Source organism: Myotis daubentonii, chromosome 2, assembly GCF_963259705.1.
Source record: "Myotis daubentonii chromosome 2, mMyoDau2.1, whole genome shotgun sequence".
In the NCBI taxonomy this organism is placed as follows: Eukaryota; Metazoa; Chordata; class Mammalia; order Chiroptera; family Vespertilionidae; genus Myotis; species Myotis daubentonii.
In genome coordinates this window covers 550,601-569,423 of record NC_081841.1, presented here as the reverse complement: position 1 = coordinate 569,423, position 18,823 = coordinate 550,601, and the positions used below count along the sequence as shown (strand labels likewise).

At 66.3% G+C, this 18,823-nt stretch overlaps 3 protein-coding genes across 3 annotated transcripts in view; 2 read left to right on the top strand and 1 right to left on the bottom strand.

Annotated features, from left to right (window-relative positions):
* TRABD (TraB domain containing) overlaps nucleotides 1-18,823 on the top strand; it is a 255,195-nt gene that overhangs the window by 180,470 nt on the left and 55,902 nt on the right. The window lies entirely within an intron of this gene.
* MLC1 (modulator of VRAC current 1) lies at nucleotides 1,278-14,945 on the bottom strand. Its single transcript, XM_059681346.1, has 12 exons — nucleotides 14,813-14,945; nucleotides 14,255-14,435; nucleotides 13,133-13,222; nucleotides 11,923-11,976; nucleotides 11,521-11,622; nucleotides 8,868-8,963; nucleotides 8,518-8,589; nucleotides 7,500-7,616; nucleotides 7,285-7,341; nucleotides 6,867-6,989; nucleotides 2,719-2,844; nucleotides 1,278-1,373 (listed from the first exon to the last, which is right to left on the bottom strand). The coding sequence occupies exons 2-12, from the start codon at nucleotides 14,429-14,431 to the stop codon at nucleotides 1,299-1,301; spliced, it is 1,089 nt and encodes a 362-aa protein (XP_059537329.1). The 5' UTR covers nucleotides 14,432-14,435; nucleotides 14,813-14,945; the 3' UTR covers nucleotides 1,278-1,298.
* Nucleotides 16,865-18,823, top strand: part of MOV10L1 (Mov10 like RNA helicase 1) — a 36,443-nt gene continuing 34,484 nt past the window's right edge. The window contains exons 1-2 of the mRNA XM_059680863.1: nucleotides 16,865-16,961; nucleotides 17,672-17,856. Coding sequence (XP_059536846.1) covers nucleotides 16,865-16,961; nucleotides 17,672-17,856 — 282 coding nt within the window. The remainder of the gene's footprint in view (nucleotides 16,962-17,671; nucleotides 17,857-18,823) is intronic.

The window sequence follows — 18,823 nt, the reverse complement described above, 5'->3', positions numbered from 1 at the left end:
GAGCTGAGGCAGCGGGAGCCTGAGCCTCCCAGCACGGCCTGCCCTTTCCCTCCTGGCACTGACGGACACGTAGCCCTGGGGGTGGGGGTGCGCACAGCTCCTAACCCGAGCCGTGTTCCCCCTCAGACGTGCTCCCACCGTGGGATCTCCTGGTGCCACATCAGTTACTCTGATGACTCCAGGTGCCCTGGGGACAGACGCACACAGACTGATTTGATTTTAATCAAAGCAAATGTTATTCTCACACCCAAACTGCCTGCAGCCCAGCAGGTGGAGGCGACGGACAGAGACCCCGCCCAGGCCAGACCTCAGGGGAATGAGGACGGAGAGGAACTACTTGTTAGGGGATGTGAGGCCTCCGGGGCAGCTGAGGGCAGCGGCCTGGCCCAGGTCACCGAGGCTGGGAGACGTGACCCCGTCAGTTTTCAGACCCTTCAATGCACGCCCCCCCCCAACAGTCACTGAGCCGCACAGTGGACAGTCCACCTCCATGTGGTTGACCAAGGGCTTGGGAGCGGGACGTGAGGGGTGACAAGTGCCAACAAGCGCCCCCGTGGACCGGCGCCCTGAGCAGGCCGGGGCTGCTGCAGTGGCTGGGTCAGGGGAGGGCAGCAGGGGCAGGTGGACAGCATGGGAGAAGCGTGGAGGAGGCTGCCCTGTGCCCGCGCTCTGGGCGCCCCAGTTGTGTGGGGTCTGAGCACAGGACAGAGCCTCAGGTCTGCTCTCATCAAGGAAACAGCGTGGGGCGGGGGCTCGGTCAGAAGAGAAAGGCCGAGAGGGTGGAGCCGGTGGCCTGCTGTCTGCACACAGTAGGTGCTCAACCAAAACGGGCAGGAGCACGGCCAGGGTGGCTCAGGGGTTGAGCATCGACCTATGAACCTGGAGTCACGGTTTGGCCCAGGGCACAGGCCCGGGTTGTGGTCTCGATCCCCAGTGCGGGGCATGCAGGAGGCAGCTGATCAATGATTCTCATCATGGATGTTTCTATCGCTCCCTCCCTTCCTCTCTGAAATCAGTAAAAATGTGTTTTTAAAAACCCACAAAAAGCAGGGTAGGAGCCAGGTGAGGTGCGGGAGGAGCGAAGCAGGCAGCAGGCACGGTGGCCAGGAAACTGCGCAGACCAGCGCCAGAGCCCAGCCCCACACGAGCCCCCCTCACCCCGCACCGAGCTGACCCGCCAATCAGAACAGTCAGCCTATGCCCACTGGGAACAGACACTCGGCAGCCCGACCGCCCTCAGCGGGAAGGGGTTAGAGTAGTAGCTCGGGGTCACTAGTGCCTGCGCCTCCTCTCCGGCCTCACTGGGCCATCTGCACCACCACGGCTCTCCAGGCTCGCTCCTTGTCGAACTCCCTCGGGAGGCTCCTGGCCACCTGCGACAAGACAGGCACAGGTCACCACCGGGCAGCCGTACGCGGGCAGGCGGCTGCGGGGCCTGGCAGCCCTCGGCCTGGGAGAGTCTGCCCTGGCCTCCACAGGAACAGAGTCTGGGCTGGGGGTGAGCTCTCCCCGTGGCCACATGCTGGCTCTGGGGGTGGGCCGTGGCCTGGTGTCCAGGAGGCTGGGCTCCTGGGGACCCACATCTGCTCATGAGGCCTCTCTTCCTGCCGCTTCTCGCAGGGGCCAGCCCCTGGCAGAGCCGGCACCTGTATACAGTAGGTGCTCGATAAGTACTGGCTGATGGGGGGACAATACACCATAGCACAGGAGTAAGTGGGACTTCCAGGCCCTTCCTGGGGGCAGGGATGCCACCCCCACAGAGAGGGGTCTGGACCTGGCCTGGGACACTGATGCCATTGGCCGAGGCCTGACCCCAGGGAAGGAGGATGCTCCGGGCAGCGGTCCCCCAAGACCTGCAGAAATGGAGGCAGCTGCGGGCGGCTCCCAAGTCCTTCCCCCAACTCTGTACCCTAGTGTCAAACACAGAACCAGACCCATCGCTTGTACAGCAAGGGACAGAGCCGTCCCCACAGGAGACCGACCACAACCAGGTCACAAGGAAACAGTGGGTCTGGGACTCTGGGGCGTGTGGTGGAGGGAACAGTGGGACGGGATGGAGGGCAGTCACTGAGGACGGGGCCCCGGGCAGGAGCCGGTCCCAGGAGGACCAGGAGCAGCCTGGTGGGGACACAGCGCCAGGGTGTGCGGAGCACAGGGCGTGAGACTGAGGGGCCTGGGTGGCTGAGTGGGAGGAGCGCCCAGTGCACTCGGGGGCCTGCAGGACCCTGCACAGGGCATCCTGCACCTGAAGGGCGGTGGGCCGGGGTCCCATGAAGCGGGACTGGGTGGGCTGCCCACAGGGAGGGAGGGAGCCTCAGCCGTCAGGTGTGGGGACAAGAGGTGGGATCTGGGCGAGTCCAGGTGGCCTGAGCCTGAGCCTCTAGAGCAGTGGTCACCAACCGGTGGTCCTTGAAGTCCAAAAGGTTGGCGGCGGCAGCTCTAGAGCCCGCCAGCCAGGGGCTGTGATGCCACCACGTCTGCCAGGAGCGGGGGCCCCTCCCACAGAGCCATGCCCAGAGGCCCGGGGGACCCTGGGAGGCCGCGTGAATCCTGGCACGTTCGCAGGAGTAAATCAAGGCATTCAGTCCGGGGCATGTCTTCAGGGTGGCCTTGCGTCTGCCTGGCTTTAAAAACCACACATTTAAACCCTGCAGACGCTCCCTGGGTCCTGAAAGAAGGCGGCGAGGGTGGGTGCCACCTCCCGGGCCTGGGACTCACCTCCGCAGGGCGCTCCTGGGGGCGGGCCACGGTGAAGCGGGCGCACTGGACCACGGTGCCCGTGTGCAGGCTCGCCTGCACCACCAGCTCCAGCAGCAGCAGCAGCAGCAGCACGTCGTACGATTGCTGGTGGGAAACAGGCGTGAGAAGCCGGCCACGGCCGCCCGCCGGGCCCTCAGTCCCCCGTGACCCCCGACCCCCGACCCCCAGCCCAGAAGACCACCGTGGGAACCTAATCAGAGGACCCTGGGTGCTCAAGGCCATTGCCACATGCGGGCGCAAAGGCCAGGACCCGCGATCGCACTGCACACCCCGCGCAGGCGCCTTCCACCGCCCAGGTGCTGCCGTCACTGCTGGGCAAGCAGCCTTTTGTCTCCGGTTGAAGATGGTGGTTGGCAGCCGGGCTGGCAGCTGTCTGTGCGGCTGCTCTGAAGAGCTGTTTGTCTGATGGCTCCTTGACAGCCATGGCTCCTTGGTCTGCAATAAGGTCTCTCATATGCCTAGACAGTGATGGCGAACCTATGACACGCGTGTCAGAGGTGACATGTGAACTCATTTTTTTGGTTGATTTTTCTTTGTTAAATGGCATTTAAATAAAATAAATATCAAAAATATAAGTCCATGTTTCACTCTGGTTGCAAAGATCAAAAAATGTCTACATGTGACACGGCACCAGAGTTACGTTAGGGTTTTCAAAATGCTGACACGCCGAGCTCAAAAGGTTCGCCATCACCGGCCTATGACCACTCATGTCTTCTCCATCTAATGCCAGCGTCCAAGGACCTGCGCCCCCACAGCTGGGCAGGGAGGAGGGTCCAGGAGGAGGTACCCCACAACCCCGCGGCCAGCTTCCTGGGAAAGCCGCCCCGGGGCCGCACCCCCTGCGGGAACCTCAGTGCCGGGAGCGGGGATCCCTCCGCCCGAAGCGGCGGCGGACTCAGCTCTGCTCCGGGTTTAACGGGCACAAAGGGGCCCTGAGCGGCCAGCCTGTCTCCCGTGTCCCCCCGACAACCGCCCGGCCACGCCGCAGGACTGCTCGGTGCATGAGGAGAAGCCGGGCCGCGAGGCCCCACAGCTGTCCTGGGGTGGAGTGGGGCGGCGCCACCAGTGGCAGCTCCCGTGTCCCGGGCAGGACCGCGCGGCCACAGACTGAGGACGGAGACAGGCGGGGGAGAGCCACCCACACACGGGCCTCTCGGATGCGGGGCGCTGCCCACCGACACCCCAGAGAAAGACGCCCCCCACGCTCGCCCAGGTAAAGAGGGTGCGGCGCTGGCCTTTCTATTACAGCCGAGACCCCGGAGCAGGTCAGGCACGTGGTAAGTTCACCACACACAGCCAACGACTCGCGGAGCTGAGGCCAAGCTCACGATGTCAGAGCCACCAGAGAGGCAGAAGGTCAGAGGTCACGGGAGGAGGGGCGGGTGCACAGGTGGACAGAGGTCACGGGAGGAGGGGCGGGTGGAGGTAGACAGAGGTCACGGGAGGAGGGGCGGGTGCAGGTGGACAGAGGTCACGGGAGGAGGGGCGGGTGCAGAGGTGGACAGAGGTCACGGGAGGAGGGGCGGGTGCAGAGGTGGACGGAGGTCACGGGAGGAGGGGCGGGTGCAGAGGTGGACGGAGGTCACGGGAGGAGGGGCGGGTGCAGAGGTGGACGGAGGTCACGGGAGGAGGGGCGGGTGCAGAGGTGGACGGAGGTCACGGGAGGAGGGGCGGGTGCAGAGGTGGACGGAGGTCACGGGAGGAGGGGCGGGTGCAGAGGTGGACGGAGGTCACGGGAGGAGGGGCGGGTGCAGAGGTGGACGGAGGTCACGGGAGGAGGGGCGGGTGCAGAGGTGGACGGAGGTCACGGGAGGAGGGGCGGGTGCAGAGGTGGACGGAGGTCACGGGAGGAGGGGCGGGTGCAGAGGTGGACAGAGGTCACGGGAGGAGGGGCGGGTGCAGGTGGACAGAGGTCACGGGAGGAGGGGCGGGTGCAGGTGGACAGAAGTCACGGGAGCAGGGGCGGGTGCAGGTGGACAGAGGTCACGGGAGGAGGGGCGGGTGCAGGTGGACAGAGGTCACGGGAGGAGGGGCGGGTGCAGAGGTGGACGGAGGTCACGGGAGGAGGGGCGGGTGCAGGTGGACAGAGGTCACGGGAGGAGGGGCGGGTGCAGAGGTGGACAGAGGTCACACGAGGAGGGGCGGGTGCAGGTGGACAGAGGTCACGGGGAGGAGAGGCGGGTGCACAGGTGGACAGAGGTCACTGGGAGGAGGGGTGGGTGCAGGTGGACAGAGGTCACGGGAGGAGGGGCGGGTGCAGGTGGACAGAGGTCACGGGAGGAGGGGCGGGTGCAGAGGTGGACAGAGGTCACACGAGGAGGGGCGGGTGCAGGTGGACAGAGGTCACGGGGAGGAGAGGCGGGTGCACAGGTGGACAGAGGTCACTGGGAGGAGGGGTGGGTGCAGGTGGACAGAGGTCACGGGAGGACGGGTGGGTGCAGGTGGACAGAGGTCACGGGGAGGAGGGGTGGGTGCAGGTGGACAGAGGTCACGGGAGGAGAGGCGGGTGCAGGTGGACAGAGGTCACGGGGAGGAGGGGCGGGTGCACAGGTGGACAGAGGTCACTGGGAGGAGGGGCGGGTGCAGGTGGACAGAGGTCACGGGAGGAGGGGCGGGTGCAGGTGGACAGAGGTCACGGGAGGAGGGACGGGTGCAGGTGGACAGAGGTCACAGGGAGGAGGGGCGGGTGCAGAGTTGGACAGAGGTCACAGGGAGGAGGGGCGGGTGCAGAGGTGGACAGAGGTCACGGGAGGAGGGGCGGGTGCAGAGGTGGACAGAGGTCACGGGAGGAGGGACGGGTGCAGGTAGACAGAGGTCACGGGAGGAGGGACGGGTACAGGTGGACAGAGGTCACGGGAGGAGGGGCGGGTGCTGGTGGACAGAGGTCACGGGAGGAGGGGCGGGTGCAGAGGTGGACAGAGGTCACGGGAGGAGGGGCGGGTGCAGAGGTGGACAGAGGTCACGGGAGGAGGGGCGGGTGCAGAGGTGGACAGAGGTCACGGGGAGGAGGGGCGGGTGCAGAGGTGGACAGAGGTCACGGGGATTAGGGGCGGGTGCAGAGGTGGACAGAGGTCACGGGAGGAGGGGCGGGTGCAGAGGTGGACAGAGGTCACGGGAGGAGGGACGGGTGCAGGTGGACAGAGGTCACGGGAGGAGGGGCGGGTGCAGGTGGACAGAGGTCACGGGAGGAGGGGCGGGTGCAGGTGGACAGAGGTCACGGGAGGAGGGGCGGGTGCAGGTGGACAGAGGTCACGGGAGGATGGGCGGGTGCAGGTGGACAGAGGTCACGGGAGGAGGGGCGGGTGCAGGTGGACAGAGGTCACGGGAGGAGGGGCGGGTGCAGAGGTGGACAGAGGTCACGGGAGGAGGGGTGGGTGCACAGGTGGACAGAGGTCACGGGAGGAGGGGTGGGTGCACAGGTGGACAGAGGTCACGGGAGGAGGGACAGGTGCAGAGGTGGACAGAGGTCACGGGAGGAGGGGCGGCTGCAGGTGGACAGAGGTCACGGGAGGAGGGTCGGCTGCAGGTGGACAGAGGTCATGGGAGGAGGGGCGGGTGCTGCCAGCCTTCACCTGCTTCAGAACAGGGGACAGCTGCTCCTGCCTCCGCTGGCCCGGGACCAGGGCCCTCACCTGGGGTCTAACAGCACAGACGCCTCTCCCCTGGCCTGGCAGCTGCCCTCGGGCTGCCTGTGCCAGGGGTGCCCCGCGGAGTGTCTGCCGTGTCAGGACCCAGAGCAGCCCGGCCCCTCCCAGGGGAGCAGCTGGTGCCTGGGTCAGGGGACTGCACGTGTGTAATGAGAGGAGACAGAGTGCTCGATCCCTGAGTCGGAGGAACGCCAGGAGAAATCGTTCAGTTTAAAGGAGCCGGTGTACGGACGTGACAGGGCGGGTGACCTGCCTCCGGGTCTGACTTCTGAGCCGTGAACATGTTTCATGGTGAAGGGGAAACGCACCAAATCTCACGGCGGACAGAAACGGGAGCGGCACCACAGCACTGGGGGCACTTCCCTCCCAGGGCCTGAGCGGAGGGCAGGGGTCGGAGGGACACGGAGGGCGCCAGACACCAACCGCCCCAGGAAGGCCGGGTTATAGAGGAACCTGCACCTTGAGGGCGGGCGGGTAGTCGGCAAACACCTCCAGGACGCGCCTCACGCTGAAGGTCAGGTAGCCGGCGGCCGTGAAGAGCAGCGGTGCCGTGAGGCTGCAGATGGCGATCAGCACCTCCACCTGGGGGGGCGGGCGGCCGTGGGGGCCGGTCAGCTCGAGCCACGCCTGCTCCACGCAGCTCCTGCTCACGGTCGGGCGGGTCTCGTGCCAGGAGTCTCAACGTGGGCCCCTCTGACCGTTCACACGGTGAAACCGCTCCTCCTGCTGCCGTGAGACCTGCCCTGCACCCGTCCCACATCCACAGCGAGGCTGCAGGTCGCTACCCGACAGACACAGGATGAGCCGAAGCTGGGCTCCTCCCCCCAGGACAGCCCCCCCCCCGCACCCCCCCCCCCACAGCCTGGGTCCCACCTACCAGGCACCTGCTGGGACACTCCGCTGTCACGTGACTGGCAATGGCGCCTGGGAAACACTGAGAGGGGAGAGAAAAGGAAGACACTGGAGGCGACAGGCCCAGGAGCGGGGCTCCCGGCTGTGCCCTCCTGCCCGGCGTCCGATGGGAGCGGCAGGGTGGCCTGAGAGGGCCGTGTGGCCACGCCAGACGGAGGAGGCCGCGCTGGAGGTACTCACGGCCACGAGGATCCAGAAGAACGTCATCGCGAGGTGCGGGCTGGAGACGGCCTCGTGCACGTTCAGAGTGATGACCCCGCCCAGCACGGCCGAGACGCCAGCAACCACCTCGATGACCTGTGGGCGACAGTGGAGGCAGTGCCCCCGGGGAGGCGGGCCCTGAGGTGGCCGGCAGGGCGTGGGGCGCGAAGAGCTGGGGCGGAGGAGCGGCACCGTCCGAGTCCGAGGACGACCTTCCCAGACCCGGGACACGCACCCCCCACCGGATCAGCGGGGGCGCTGCCGCCTTCGCGGGGGCAGGACACGGCCGGCGGCATGTGCCACGGGCGCCTCGAGGGAGCGGGCTCCACTCAAAAGGCCCGAGAAGGACAGACAGTGACGCCCGGTCGCTGTCCACAGCCTGAGGAGGGAGCCAGGCCCACAGCAGCCAGACCGGATGCGCCCGTGGCTTTTACGGCAGAACCACCCCCCAGGCAGGCTGCCGTCCTGACGGAGAGAGGCCACCAGGAGCGATTCTAAGCGCGACGTAAGTAACCCCAAACACCTCCCGCCCAAACCTACAGGCCACAGAGGAGCCCAGACGCCAACTCCCGTGGGAGGCGAGCAGCTTGGTTACGGGACCAGCAGACGCAGAGAGAGACTCAAAGTGAAACGAGAGGGTGGCCACCTGATGGATCCTCCAAACACGGCCTGAGAGCGACGGCCGCGCTTCAGGGCGCCCAGTGGCAGCAGGTGTCAGCCAGGACTGTGTGCCTCACTCACCCCACATCTGCAGCCTGCCTGCACCCGCACCTGCACCCACACCCCACCCACATCTGCACCCCACCCCACCCGCACCTGCACCCCACCCCACCCACACCTGCACCCCACCCCACCCACATCGACATCAATCATCCACACCTGGCAGCTCCTACGATGCGGTGCTTTGGCACCAACCGCACTGCAGGAGCCGCGATCCCCACAGACAGCGCCCTGCCCTCCCCCAATAACACAGGAGCAGGAAGACGGACGCCCTTACGGAGTAGGCCTTCAGGACCCGCGCAGGGAACGCTTCGCCGGGCAGCGTGCTGGCGCTGTCAGAGCTGGAGCCCTGGAGAGAGAGACGGGTGGCCTGCCTGTGCCCTGTGCTGGGGGCCGCCCCCTTTCCTTCCCCCCACCTCCTTCCCCTCCCCGCCACTCCCCCAGCTCCGGCTAGTGACCCCCAGGCCTGCGAGCAGCTCAGATAAGCGTCTTTCTCACACGTGAGGAAACATTCCTGCCCCAGTGGCATTTTCCACAGACAGACCGGCCTCTCCACGGGATACTGGGGAGGTCAGCACAACACCCCCGCCCCGCACACGGCCCGCACACCTGCACACGGCCGCCCACCTGCCGGCGGGACGCCTCGCTGGCCCGCGCGGAGACGATGACCGTGGCCGCCATGAGCAGCTCCAGCAGCAGCAGCAGGATCAGGTTGAAGTTGATCTGCAGGGGCCGAGGGGCGGGGAGCGGGGCTGAGCGCCTGCCTCCTCTGACCTGTGACCTGGACCCCGGGCACAGGGCTGGGTGCCGCCCGCGGCTGATCCAAGCCTGGCCCCGGGTCCATCCTCCCTGCCGCCGGCCCTCCAGGGCCCCTGCTCTAAAGAGAGGAGCACCCCCTGGCTGGTGGCTCAGTGGTCACAGCCTCGGCCCCTGGACCAAAGGGTCTCGGGTTCGATTCCCGGTCAAGGGCTCGTGCCTGGGAACAGGCTCTCTCTGTGGGGGAGGCAGCCAGTGGGCGTGTCTCTCACATAGACGTCTCCTCTCTTCTCTTCCCTCCCTCCCTCCCTCCCTCCCACCCTCTCTGAAAGCAACAGGGAAAAAAATCCTCAGGTGAGGATTTGGAAGTGGTAACAGTTAGAGAGGGAACCTACATTCACCCCGAAACCTGTGCACGTTGCCAAAGACCGAGGCCACCGGGGCTCTGGGGCGCTTCCCACTTCCCGCCCTGCTGACAGGTACGCGCCTACCTCTGTACTAACGTCCAGAGTCACGTCCGTTAGTGCTCACAGAGCCGTCACTAAAAAATGTCAATTTGTGTACAAGCGGGCCAGTCCAGGGCCTGCTGCCCCTACTCAGGAGGCTCCCCCCAGCAGCCCTCATCACCCGGGGCCAGGTCCCCGACAGCCAGGGGCAGCCCCTGTCCCAGAGCCCAGACACTTCACACAGCCCGTCCTCAGCTGCTCCCTGCCCGTTCCTGCCTGAGACCACAGCGAGGGCTCCCACACCCCTGCCCTGCTCCCACGCCCCCACCCTGCTCCCACGCCCCCGCCCTGCTCCTGCCCCCCTCCCTGCTCCCACGCCCCCGCCCTGCTCCCACGCCCCCTCCCTGCTCCTGCCCCCCTCCCTGCTCCCACGCCCCCGCCCTGCTCCCACGCCCCCGCCCTGCTCCTGCCCCCCTCCCTGCTCCCACGCCCCCGCCCTGCTCCCACGCCCCCTCCCTGCTCCTGCCCCCCTCCCTGCTCCCACGCCCCCGCCCTGCTCCCACGCTCCCGCCCTGCTCCTGCCCCCCTCCCTGCTCCCACGCCCCCTCCCTGCTCCTGCCCCCCTCCATGCTCCCGCGCCCCCTCCCTGCTCCTGCCCCCCTCCCTGCTCCCACGCCCCCTCCCTGCTCCTGCCCCCCTCCCTGCTCCCGCGCCCCCTCCCTGCTCCTGCCCCCCTCCCTGCTCCCACGCCCCCTCCCTGCTCCTGCCCCCCTCCCTGCTCCCACGCCCCCGCCCTGCTCCTGCCCCCCTCCCTGCTCCCACGCCCCCTCCCTGCTCCTGCCCCCCTCCCTGCTCCCACGCCCCCACCCTGCTCCCACGCCCCCTCCCTGCTCCCGCGCCCCCACCCTGCTCCCACGCCCCCTCCCTGCTCCTGCCCCCCTCCCTGCTCCCACGCCCCCACCCTGCTCCCACGCCCCCTCCCTGCTCCTGCCCCCCTCCCTGCTCCTGCCCCCCTCCCTGCTCCCACGCCCCCGCCCTGGTCCTGCCCCCCTCCCTGCTCCCCTGCCCCCGTGTGGCCTCGTGGCCCCTCCTCCTGGGGACTGTGAGCACAAACTGTCATCTCGGTGGCCAGTGTCCCCGGACCTGGCCTCCCCACACCTGAACGATGGTAAACCTACATCTCAGACCCAATGCAATTAATACGCTTGCTCTACAGAACTTGCATCAAAACACAGCGTGGACTGCCCACGCCTTCAGGGCATCTGGGAACTGACCACCTGTTAAAACGGCCCGGTAGTCCCAGGAAATCAGCACAGCCCTGACGGTGCCTTCTGACCACAACAGGCAACGTGGGAGAGCGGTGCGAAGTGGGTGACTCGTAAAATTAACCACCGGGCGACGCTCACAGGGCACCCCTGGTGCGAGCCCTCAGCAGCCCTACGACCACCCAAGTAGCCAACCATCTCCCGTGCGGACCACGCGGCCGGGCGACCCGCGTGCGTCTGTCCATTTTTGGTGGCTTGTTAGCCGCTCAGCCTTCCTCGGGCCGCCCCACCGTTTCCCAGGTCCCAGAGCCGGCGGCTTTCTGGGAGGACCCTGGGGGTCCCCGTGTCTGTGAGTCGCCTCTGGCTCTGGAACGAGAACGATGGCTCTTCCGTTTTTCTCAGAGGCGCCCCTCACCACCAGTGCGTCGCAGACTCGATGAAACACACGGTGTCCCCCAAAACGCAGACCCACTGAGTAATTATTAACTCCAGGGGTCACACTCAACAAGGAGAAACTCGGTTGAGCTATCAGCTGTTAGAGTGGGTGCACGCTGTGGGGGACCCCTGCTGTCACCACGTCCGTTAATGTCTAAGAACTCGGGAAAGCACTGAGATGGCATCAGTCAATCCGTCCGCTGAGTCAGGAAAACGTGAAAGACAATTCCCTCCTCAGAGGATGAACAAACTCCCCACTGGGTTGGACGCGAGCCGTGACACAGGTACACGCGGCCGCCACGCGCCCCACAGACTCGGCGGCAGGCGGCCCGGGAGGAGGCGGGAAGCGTGGGGACCCACGTGGCCCCGGCGACTCACGTCGATGGCTGACGGGTTCAGGACCAGTTTGCATCCAAACCAGATCAGACACGTCGTGGTGACCGCGAACGTGGAGACGAACAGCAGCTGGAAGCTGGGGACCTGGGAGAGAAGTCGGGGTGTGCTCCTCTGCACCACACTAACCCCAACTCCAGGCCACTCGTCGGGAGGCCCACGGACTCACTCCCGGTGAGAGGGTGGGGGCTCGGGCTGCCGTGGGCAGTGAGGTGCACCCACCCAGGCACACATGCATGCACGTGCACACGAGTACACGCACACAAGTATGCGTGTACACAGGTGAGCACACACATGTGCCTGTCGGCCCCGCAGGGCCCGGTTCCATCCGCAGCCACGAGCCGTGCGGCTGCCCAGGGCCCAGCGACTGGACCGAGCTGGACTCACCACGTCGGCGTTCCTCCGGGAAACAGCGAGGCTCACGACGGCCGCGGGGATGCACTGGAAGAGAGAGAGCCCGTGAGCGGGCCAGTGAGCGCCGAGCCTCCCAGGCCGAGACGGTCGGTCGCAAAACCAGGGTGGCGGCCACGGGCCGGCCCTGAGAGGCCCCGTCTGCAGAGTGGCTGTTCGGGAAGCAGCGTGAGCTTCCTGGCGGGACGGGAAGGGCCCGTGTGACCATGTCCAGGGGGACACGCGGAGGCGGAGGCGGTCCCTGCGGGAGACGGGGCCTCGCTCCGCGCAGGAAATGACCCCAGGGGCGGACGCTGCAGGGCGGGAACTCGGGAGCCGAGCCCCAGGGCGTTCTTGTCGGGGCCACTGTGGCCCTCACCGGAGCAAAGACAAGGGAAGAGGGCAAGTGTGGGGTGTCGGGTGGGGAGGTGGACAGAGGGGGCGAAGGGGCCTCAGGGGCCACACCGCGTGTGGCTCTTGGGGGTGACGCACCTGCAGACGCTGCCGTGGGCACAGCACAAGCTGAGGGGCGGGGCCTGCGGGGCCAGAGCAGTAGTTGGATGGGGAGGGGGAGCCCTTGGGACCCCATGACCCCTGTCACTTGAGGGGGAAGGGCATTGCCAAGACCTACGCCGGGACCCCCAGCCTAGGCTGGCGCTGCCCTGAAGCCTTCAGGGTCAGAGGTCAGGTCACTGTGGCCCCAACAAGGGCTGCTCCAGAGGTGAGGACAAAGGTCCCCTGGAAGGTTCTCCGAGAGGCAGGGGGGCGTTAGAGCTTTGTCCTGAGGCAGCACAGGCCGCCCAGGGCGGGCGGGAGGGGAGCTGTGTCAGTGGCTTCAGGTGTTGGAGGACCTGGCGGGGCTGCAGCAGGAGAGCGGGCAGGCGGGAGGGCAGGCGAGAGGCCCCGCGAGCCCAGGGCGTGCCCAGCCGGCCAGTGGCCTGCAGCGGGGCACAGCGGGGAGGCGTGGGGCAGCCCAAGTCCCCGGGGGCCTGGCTCCGAGAAGCCAGAGACCAGGGAGCCACTTCCAGCCCAGGAGGCCGCGGCGGGGCTCAGACTCGCTCATCGGTCGTTTTCAAACGTCATGAACCCGAAGCTGAGGCCCCAGAGGAGGTGCTGACTGCCGAGGGCCAGCCACGGGGCGACTCGGAGCACACACCCAGCCGCACCCCAAGCTTCGGCCCAGGACCCGCCCAAGGGCACCGCTTACCGCGCCGGCAGCGCAGCGCAGGTAATCCATCTCGGAGGGAAACACGTTCCCCAGGTACAGCGAGCACCCCGAGGTCACCAGCAGGCAGCCCTGCAGCACAGCACCACTCAGCACGGGGCCTGCTGGCTCCACACGGCACCCGGCCCCGCCCCCACCCGGGGACAGCCAGGGCCCACCCTGCCGGGTGGGGCTGTGGGCTTCAACATTGACTTGGGGAAGAAAAGGAGGGGCCCTGTCAGCATCTAAGGGAAGAAATGATGCCTCTCCCAGAAAACGCCCTCCCCCCACCAGGGGCAACTTCGGGGCCTCAGGACCCCCACTCCCGGGTCCAGGCCCGGAGCCTCGTCCAGCTCAGGGCCCGGAGGTGGGAACTCACTGCAGAGGGAGAGGCTGCGGGGCGGGCAGGGGCCTTGTCTGTCGCACTGTGATGGCAGTGCTGGGGCCTGGGCCTGGGCCGAGGAGACACGGCCCACACCTACGTGAGGTCGGGCAGCGGAGCAGGGGCTAGGGCGCAGCTCCGAGTCTAGGACCCCGGGAGCAGGAGCGGGGGGCTTCCTCAGTGCCCCATGGGGTCCCGGCTGGGGGGAGGGCGAGCAGGACTATCGGGGGTGCTGCCCAGGGGGCCGGAGGCCTGGTTCCCAGGTCACCAAGCTCATCTGAAGGTGAACGTCCCAGGAAGGTCCCCTCCAGTGTTTGGTCCCCCGGCCTGACTCCCAGCTCCCTGCTGGCTGTCCTTGGCCCCTGGGCCTGCTCTGACACCATGGCCCTGCCTCCCACCAGGGGACACCGTCCCCCGGCCACTCTGCCGGAGGCTCCTCCCACCCCTGCAGGGCGACTCTAGACCCCCTCAGGAGGCCGCCCCAGCTCCATGCATGACCCTGCGGACAGTCAGGTGGGCCCTGGGCTGTCCCAACTGTGGCAGGACCCAGGGCAGCCAGAGCCCAGCGGCCAGTGGGGCTGGGGCCACAGGTGCAGGTGAGCGGAGGACCGATTTGGAGACCAGCCCCCCGGGGCTCTCCGGAGCCGGGTAGGGAGCGGCTCGTCCCACGAGGCCTGGGAGCGACATCGGCCAGGGCACACCTCACGGGACGATGCCTCCGTGGCCCTGGCACAGCGACTCACCCCCATCAGCACAGAGAAGACCCACGTCTTGCGGCTGAAGCAGGGGGGCAGCCTCGACGACAGCGGCAGGTCGCCGGCCTTGGCGTCCGCGTAGCCCTCTGCGTCGGGCCTCCCGCGCTCCAGGGTGGCCGTCCGGTCGTAGCCGAGCTCCTCCCGGCAGGACTCCTCCCGCGTCATGGCGCTGGGGACAGACTGGCCTGGTTAGTGCCGCCCGGAGCTGTGCCCGGGCGCTGCCCACTGCTCCTCGCGGTCGCTCCGGAAACGCGCCGGTTAAAGCAGGTTCCCAGTGGGGGCGGGCTGTTCACAGCAAGTCCGTGAACTGAACAAGAGGCTCGCCTGCTTCCTCCCTCAGCCCCTTTCCCAGCGAAGCCAGCCCGCCTCTGGGTTCCGGCGGGTGCTGGCCCGGCGTCCTCCAACCCCCACGTCCCAGGAAGCGCTGGCTCCTCCACGCCCTTCAGTTGCCCAAGGTGGTCACGGAACCGTCCCCCCACCCCCCACCTCTCTCTCACACACACAGGTCCCATCCGTCTGTCTGTCTGTCCGTCCGTCTGTCCTCACCTCCCCGGGCTGGTGGCGCCGGTCGCCGGGTGGGGGGCTCGCTGCTGCCCAGTCTCCTGCCGGGCCTTCCAGCAGCGACTCCTCAGGGGAACAAAAGCCCAGCAGATCTGCGCGGGCCCAGGAGCAGAGAGCCTCGTCCTGAATGTCAATGAGGGGGGCCGTGACCCTGGCAAGTTGGCGGTGGTTGTGTAACCGCCGGCCTTGCCAGGGCCTGGATTCGCTCCGGGAAACGGAGGGGCCGCCCCGGTCCCACTCAGCACAGGGAGGGCGCCGGCGCCGGGGGCGTCTCGGAAGAAGTGCCCCCGAGGGGATCCCCCGGCACAGAGTCCCGAAGGCGGAGGCCGCGGCTCTGTCTTGGAGACGTTTTATTCCCAGCGCCCTTTTCCCATCCCCTGTGATCATACGAGGAAACCCCCTGCACAACAGCACGCATGCACACACACACACGCAAACACACACACGTCTGCACGCAGCCCCGGCCGGGTGGCCCGGGCCTGCTCCGGACTCTGGCCGGCCGGCCCCGCAGGCAGCCCCGGAGTCCCCGTGGCACCCTCTCCTTCTGCTCACTGAGCAGAGAGAAAGGCCAGGACATGCCTTCCCCGGAGACGCTGGCACGGGCGTCACAGCCGCAGGGCCTGTGTGTGCACGGCGAGCTCAGGCGCCCAGAACACCGGCTCCGCACACACAGACCCACGGGAGGTGAGAGCGAAGCATCAGGTCCCCATTGTGGGGTGCTCTGCTGTCTCCGTGGGCTTTTGTGTTTTTTAAATATATTTTTATTGATTTCAGAGAGGAAGAGAGTGGGGGAGAGAGAGACACATCCATGATGAGAGAGCATCATCGAGGGGCTGCCTCCTGCGCACCCCCCAACTGGGGTGACCTCCTGGTTCACAGGCGCCGGGGGAGGAGTGCGCTTTGATGACGAGGCTGAGACGTCTGTTGGGCGGCCGAGCGCATCTGCTGAAGAGTTGAGCTGAGAAGTGCAGAATCCGGGGATATTTCCCACTGAATTTTAGAAGGAGAGACAGAAGCATCCACGTGGGAGACACATTGATTGCTTGCTCCCCCGCCACACACGCCGGACAGGGCCCGGCTCAGACCTGCAACCCAGGGGAGCGACCCTTCCCTCCGGGCCGACCTCTCACCACTGAGCCCCGGCCGGCCGGGGGATGCCATATTTGACACCTTGTTGGAAATGGACAAACCCTGAGCAGAGGAGCCGGCGCAGCTGCCTCGCGTTGCACGGCACGTGGAGGAGCCTAGGCAGGCGCAGAAGTTGGTGCAACTCGAAATGAGCCCACGAAGAGGCCCGCAGCCCCGCCGAGCTCGCGGGAAGGACCCCCTCTGCGCGAGGCCTCATTCCGTCCCGGCGCCTCGGCCTCGGGGCAGGCGGCTCACTCCCTGAGGCCGCAGGAGACAGATACCGAGCGAGCGGCGGAGACACGCGGGAGGGGACAGTCCGGCCCAGAGTCCCCCGAGCAAAGACGCGGCCACGACCCGGCGCGTTCTCCCGGGAGAGCAGCGTGTTTAACGCGGAAAACCTGCCCGTGTGACTCGCTCTCGGGAACCAGGGCCGCAGAAGAGCGTCCCCAACCCCGCACCGGAGGAGGGGCGTGGCCGGAACCAAAGCGACGCCTGACAGCAGCCAATGGGAAGGAGGCCCGGAGGCCCACCTGCTCCAAGCCCCGCCCTCCAGCACGAGCCAATGGCCGGGCATGACATCACTCCCACACTGCACCGCGCCTAGGCACACTAACGGTCGCCAACGGCCCACAAACACTGCTAGCGGAGACCCCATTGGCCAATAGCGATGGGACATGGGCGCAGGCGCGGTCGCAGTCCCAGAGGGCGGCAACCCCATTGGCCAAAGTCAAACGGGCTCCGGTGCAGGCTCCAGTGCGGTAACCCCATTGGCCAAGCTCCGTGAACAAACAAGGCGAAGGCGCAGGCGCAGGCGTGGTCACCCCATTGGCTGAGGGCGGTGGGAGCGACGTGGCCACGTGCAGGGGCCTCGGGCAGCTGGACGCTGCGTGGACGAGGCTGCGGCCGGCCATGTTGCGCCTCGCGGCCAAGGTGGTGGCCTTCTTCTGGAGGAGGGCGGACGGCCCTGAGGAGGGGACCGGGCTGCGGAGGCTCGAGCCCGCGGAAGGTGCCTCGCGGGCCGTGGGCCGGGGCCGGGGCTGCGGGCGGGCGGCGGTCCCCAGCGCGAGGCCTCCCCCGGGAGAGCAGTCAGGCCAGCGCCTAGTCGACCTCCCACCTCCCCCGCAGGCGCGTCCCGGCTCTGGCCTGTGGCGTGGCCTCTCCCTCCGGGCTGTCTGCACCCCGTGGGCTTGGAGGGGCAGCCCGAGCCCAGTCTCCCGTGCAGGGGCCGCGGGGCGGACGTGCTCCCAGGGGTGCAGGGAGGGCCCAGGACACGGGCGGCAGCAACCTTGTCGCCAGCAATGGGGGGGGGGGGGTCCCCTGGACCCTGGGCCAGGCCTGGGATCTCTCGCGTTGCCTCGTTTTGTGAGATAATTTCCTGGCGCTGCTGCCGAGGTTGTGGATTACGAAAGAGGAAAAAGCGACAGTAGGGATCACAAGTCCCCGGATGCGGCATCACTCACAGTCACCCCCACTGCGCCCCAGCCTCCCGGGCCCGGGCATCGGTGGAGGCTGTCCCCGCGCCCCCTTCGCCGGGGAGCAGGCACGAGGCGGTCGGGACCCGGCCTGGGGTTCCACGTGGCCGTGGAAGAGCTGGGGGTCGAGCACCAGGCAGCCTGCCCCACGCACCGACTTCCCGGACGCTCGTCCAGCAGGGCCGGGGGTAGGGGGCCCCACGCTGGACGTCAGCGGAGCCGCTCTGTCTGTCGGTCTGTCCAGGTGACGCCAAGCTGAAAACCGTGCAGGGCGTGGTGACGAGGTACTGCAGCGACTACGGCATGATCGACGACCTCATCTACTTCTCCAACGACGTGGTGACGAGCAAAGTGCTGCTGAGCGTGGGGCAGGAGGTCATCGCGGTGGTGGAGGAGGACAAAGTGTCCAACGGGCTGAAGGCCGTCAGGGTGAGGCCCGCCTGGGCGGGAGCGTCTTCCGGGTTCCCGGGCCGCCCGCCCGCCCGCCCGCCTGGCCTCGGAGACACCTGGCTAAGGGGGGAGACGGGGTGCCCCCGCCCGGGCGCATTTGTTCTCGCGGTGGTTTCCGTTTTAAAAAATCAGTGGTGGTCACTGTAAATCGAACACCGTAGACAGGTATCCTTCGTAAGCTTGCCTGTAATTTTAGACTGTGGAGATGAACACGGCAAACATTTCTGTATTCTAGTCTTCAAAAAATATTGTTAAAAGTAGCAGTTACTGGACCCTGTGTTATCCCTTTAGCGGATCCTATTATCCAGCAATTTTTTTATTTGCAAATAGTACTTTTGTAACTCCTTGGGAGTAGGATTGTTGGGCAAAGGGTGTGCACACTTCACACGTCAGTGGTTGGCATCGGATTACTTCCCAGTCATGTTGTACTAATTGAACTCTTGGGAGCAGGTGGAAGGCTGTCTGTTCCCCAAGGTTGACAAGGGCGTGGATGTCTCATGCTTGTGAATCTTTGCCAATCTACTCAGTGAACAGTTATCTCGTAATTTCATTTTTCACTTAAGTTTTAAAATAATTGAATATTTCGCTTTTTTTCTATGAAATATGTTTGTGTCCTTCGTCCGTATTTTTTGTGGGGCTCAACTTTTTAATGAAAATTCTATTTTAAGGAAATTAGATCTTTTAAAGGAAAATTGGTATATGAAAGTGTTGCAAATATTTTCCCAAAGATTATCTTTTTGGCTTTGATTTATAGTTTTTTGTAGTTAAATGTGTCTGTCTTTTCATTGTAGCTTTTGAGCTCTGTAAGAAACCTCAGCCTGGCCAGGAGATCACGGTTCAATTCCTGGTCAGGGCACATGCCTGGGTTTCGGGTCCAATCCCCAATGGGGGATGTACAGGAAGCAGTTGATCCATAATTCTCTCTCATCATTGTTGTTTCTAGCTC

Excerpts from the sequence above, each read along its gene's own strand:
- MLC1 (XM_059681346.1), bottom strand. The coding sequence starts at position 14,431 with ATGACGCGGGAGGAGTCCTGCCGGGAGGAGCTCGGCTACGACCGGACG. Across the intron at positions 11,977-13,132 it reads TGCGCTGCGCTGCCGGCGCG|TGCATCCCCGCGGCCGTCGT; the intron begins GTAAGCGGTGCC and ends TCTCTCTTCCAG. Across the intron at positions 8,590-8,867 it reads GCGAGGCGTCCCGCCGGCAG|GGCTCCAGCTCTGACAGCGC; the intron begins GTGGGCGGCCGT and ends CTCTCTCTCCAG.